The following is a 4121-nucleotide window of genomic DNA, read 5'->3' as shown; positions in this document are numbered from 1 at the left end:
CCCCCCCCCCCAAAAAAATGAATTGACCAAATTAGCCAGCGGTGTGTCTCGGTTGTACCAGTATGCTGTTTTGGGAATGTAGAATCATCGCGTGGGGGTCAGCGGCCGACGATCTGCCGGAGCCCGCCCCGGCGGGCCCCTTGACCACCGAAAACGGCGGCTGCGTCCTGAATCTGAAGCGCAGGGGCATCTCGGTGGTGTTCTTTAGCAGGAAGCTCTGCACGCTGTCAAACGCCTCCAAATAGACCTGCAAAAGTTTCCCCAAAATGAGCCGCGACGGCACATCTGCCGTTTAACGGCGGACCGACCTCGTCTCCCTCCGTCTTGATTAAATCGCCGGCCGAGGTGTGAAATTCCACCACCTTGTTGTCGTCCTCCATTTGCACCGAGAGCCTGCGACCCGAAGAAACGCGACTCGCTGAGTTTCTGGACAAGCACTTGTTCCGAGCGTGGGCATGATGTTGCCATTGCTTACACCGCAGGCTTGACCAGCGCCAGGAGATCCACTCTGATGGGCTCCAGATCCAAGCCCCGGGCCCGTGACACCTTGGCCGGCACGCAGGAAGCCTCCTGGGACAAAAACGACCACGGGAACGCTGAGCTCAAATCGTTCCTGGGCAAAATCTCACAAGACCTGCAACTTCAGCACTAAATACAAGCGAAGTGCCACTTAAGCGCGTGTGTGTGTGTGTGTGTGTGGGGGGGGGGGGTCTGCATCAAAAACTCATGGCATTGCGTGCGCGCCGAGCGCGTTTACCTTTGAGTCCAGGCTAATGAAGGCCAGGGCCAAGCCCACGCACTTGGACTCGCACGATGTTGTGAGTGGGGTGAAAGACACGTGCACGGTGCTGTTGCCTTGCGCCGGGATCACCTGGGAACGGGGAGAAACAAGGAGGGGCCGGGGGGGCGCAACACACGCTCCGGGTTTGCCATCGTACGAGCAAAGCGGGCGAAACGGCGGCGTGCGTACAATCTGCCGCGGCGAGACGCAGTAGGGCTCATCGGACTTGTCACCCACGTGAGGTCGGATGTGGACAGACAGCATTTTTCTCTTGGCGGGACACAGTCTGTCGCCTTCCTCCTCCTCGCTCGCGTCGTCTTCTCTCTCCGTGCCCTGAAATCACAGAGGGGAGAGGCGATTGCAACGGAGGAGGCTCCCGAGCGGCGTTACAAGATGAGGCGCTCATCAAATGCATTTCAGCTGCGTGCAATTATGACCTCATCGAAAACCGAACCCGCCCCCCGCCAGTTATTTTATCGACGCTCACAGCGGCGCAGCGGAGCGAAGCCTGCGGGCCCGAATCGTGGGACCTTTTCCAGGCGGCCTCGCCGTTGGGAAGCCTGGACGCTCCCCGGGGGTTGTCGTCGGCATCCTTGAGCGGGAAGCTTTCCCCGTATGACATCACCACGTCCACCAGTTTGCGGTCGTTCGGGATGATGTTGTACGTCTCCCAGTCCAGACGGATATCTATCCCCACCCCCCCCAAAAAAAAACAATAATATTAACAACGTGGTGGATTTGGTTGTTTCATGGAAAAACGAAGCCATCGGAAAGAGCGCGACTTACCAAAGAGCGTGGGGTTGTTGATGCGAAGGGAACGGGAAATGGTGTCCCCTCCAGATAAACGCGTCCCAAACCTACACACACACAAACGGGACGCGTGTGGACATAGCGCTGGTTTTGCGCGGATGGCGGCACTCACTGTACGTTGGGTCCCTGGAACTGGTCGTCGGGGCGCGGGCCGGTGATTTGGAAGTAGAGCGGACAGCCTTTCACCAGCATCCGCATGGGGAGGAGGCTGGGCTCGAGGTCCCCCACCTGCCGCAAAAATACACATTCATTCTTTATTTTGATGTTATTTTAATGATTTCGTTCTCATTGGAAAATCCCCCATGAGGCGGGCCTTCGATTCCAGCTCCTCATATTTTGTTCAAAGGTTTTTTTTTTCCAATCCAATTGACATTGAAAAGAGCATCACCAAAGAAGTGACGTGTCAGCGTAACGTTGAAATCGATTTCAAAATGTGTTCAAGTCAATACATATATCTATATAGATAGATAGATACATAGATATACATACTGCATATATAGCGTAACGTTGAAATCGATTTCAAAATGTGTTCAAGTCAATATATCTATCTATATATAGATGGATACATAGATATACATACTGCATATATTTTTTTTTTATATGGTGAAGAAAATGTAAAAATGGAATACTGCGGCTTGTTAGTCTAATGCGAAGGTAGAATTGCTCGCTTTAAAAAAATCTTTTCTTCTTTCATGACCGCAAAACAAAAGTGGTGGGCTGCGAGCGTGAAAGAACGACTTCCGGGAAGCGCGTAACAAGGCGGCGGTTTTGAAGATTCCTACTTGTCGGGCCGACCTTGCATACGAGATTGTCTCGGTAGTCGCCCCACATGTCGCTGTAGGCGGTGACGTCCACAGTTTGGGTCTCGAAGGGTTCCAGCGTTCCGGCGCACGGCACGATGAAGAAGGCCGCGCCTTTTCCGTTGGCCAGCAGGTTGCTCAAAAAGTCTGCCGCGGCACGTCAAACGCGGCATTTGTTGCTGGTTTCAAAGGGACCTTTTGAGAGCGCCGGCATACGTACCCTTGTGTGCTTGCTCCTCCAATTTGCCGGCTTGGACCGAGTGAAGCGGCTTCTTCATGTATTGGGATCTTTGGGGAAAAAGTGTTTGTTGTTCACTACTATCCCCACCGCCACCCCCCACACACACACACGATTATTGGGGCGAGCACCTTCTCTGTGATTGGTTGCTGGGCTTCGCCGCGTCGCAGTTGAAAAACTCCGCCCGGATGGTGAAGGGCGCCAGGATGGCGGTGTGATTGCTCATCAGCAGCTGCTTGGTGACGGCTTCCGCCAGCAGCACCTCGCCGAAGTCGACCGTCAACGCCTCTTGCCCCCCATCGGCCGAAACGGGACGACTGGCGGGAGAGGAAGGAGGGCGGCGGGCGAGGACTTTGAGAGGCCGACGGGTGCGGCGTGTCCCTCGGCGTTCCTACCTGATGCCGGGGAGCGCGTAGGACACTCGGAGACTCTGGGTGGCGGGCGCCAGGATGCTGAGAACCAGAGGCGAGCTCATGCCCTCCACCTCGCAGAGCGCCACCACGTCATTCAGCGCCGACTGGGGTGACGGCAAAGCAAACTGCGAACCAGCTCGGCCGCAAAGCCAGCCTTTGATCTGCCGCGAGCGTTCCTCACGTCGGTTTGGGACACGAAGGAGACGCGGATGTCCAGGCTGGCGTTGGGTCCCAGACTGCCCGACAGGGGCTCAAAAGTGGCTGAACAAAGAGACGCCTGCTGACCCCTGAGCTCGTCCTGAAGAAGAAAAGGCATCCGCTAGAAAAGGGGCGGCGCCGACCGCCGGGCCCGCGGCCCATTTGCTACCGGGCAGATCTCGGCCTTGGTAGCAAATTGGGCGTCGGTCAAACACGCCGCCCGGGCCGTCGATGACCTGGTCCACGACACAAAAAAGGTCGGGGCCCCTGTTCTGAGAACACAGACTTCATTTAAGGCCAAATGTACTTTGGAACGGCTTGAAGAGAAATTGCTGGCTCTCTGAAGAGCAGAAACGCCACCATCGCCGTACTGAACGCGCACACGCACACGCGGTCTGGGCACCGAGGTGTGGTCAAAGCCACTCCTGCCATCGAGTGGTGATTTATCAGACTGAAATAATTTCCAAAGCCCCGACCGATACTGACTGAGGAGCTGCCCAAAGCCATCGATTATTACATTCAAAAAAATGTAATTTTCCCGTTCGGCATCAAATGAGTTCAGCAAAGGAAAGATGTAAGGATGCAGGACTCCCAAGCGGGCCTTGGGAAAGGAAGTCAGGAAGGAAGGAAGGAAGGTAGAAAAGTCAAAGATGCCATGCGCGACGGCGACAGCACTTCAAGCAGCACGTCTGGCTTGTTCAATGTTGATCCGATGTCCACGACAATGTTTTGGTTTTTCAAAGAAGAAAAGAAATGATCTGGAGGTCAGTACGTTTGTTTTTTTCTACCTACCATCCGGTCCCGTCCTCCACGGCCAGCTCCAGCTCCGTTTCGAGCTCTTGGCAGAATTGCGGCCTGAAGCGGATGTACACGCTGCCGCC

At 55.1% G+C, this 4121-nt stretch overlaps 1 protein-coding gene across 5 annotated transcripts in view; it reads right to left on the bottom strand.

Moving 5' to 3' along the window:
* dlec1 (DLEC1 cilia and flagella associated protein) overlaps positions 1 to 4121 on the bottom strand; it is a 15612-nt gene that overhangs the window by 1877 nt on the left and 9614 nt on the right. For all 5 annotated transcript variants that reach the window (XM_019889976.1, XM_019889974.1, XM_019889971.1 and 2 more), the window contains exons 24-36: positions 3224 to 3340; positions 3025 to 3146; positions 2761 to 2946; positions 2612 to 2679; positions 2387 to 2538; positions 1704 to 1819; positions 1568 to 1638; positions 1269 to 1468; positions 971 to 1114; positions 758 to 871; positions 476 to 570; positions 309 to 393; positions 59 to 247 (exon numbers count right to left, since the gene is read on the bottom strand). In XM_019889976.1, the coding sequence (XP_019745535.1) occupies positions 59 to 247; positions 309 to 393; positions 476 to 570; positions 758 to 871; positions 971 to 1114; positions 1269 to 1468; positions 1568 to 1638; positions 1704 to 1819; positions 2387 to 2538; positions 2612 to 2679; positions 2761 to 2946; positions 3025 to 3146; positions 3224 to 3340 (1659 nt within the window). The remainder of the gene's footprint in view (positions 1 to 58; positions 248 to 308; positions 394 to 475; positions 571 to 757; positions 872 to 970; positions 1115 to 1268; positions 1469 to 1567; positions 1639 to 1703; positions 1820 to 2386; positions 2539 to 2611; positions 2680 to 2760; positions 2947 to 3024; positions 3147 to 3223; positions 3341 to 4121) is intronic.

This window comes from Hippocampus comes, unplaced genomic scaffold (genome assembly GCF_001891065.2).
Source record: "Hippocampus comes isolate QL1 unplaced genomic scaffold, H_comes_QL1_v1.1 scaffold185, whole genome shotgun sequence".
NCBI lineage: Eukaryota > Metazoa > Chordata > Actinopteri > Syngnathiformes > Syngnathidae > Hippocampus > Hippocampus comes.
This window is presented reverse-complemented; position numbering and strand designations above follow the sequence as displayed.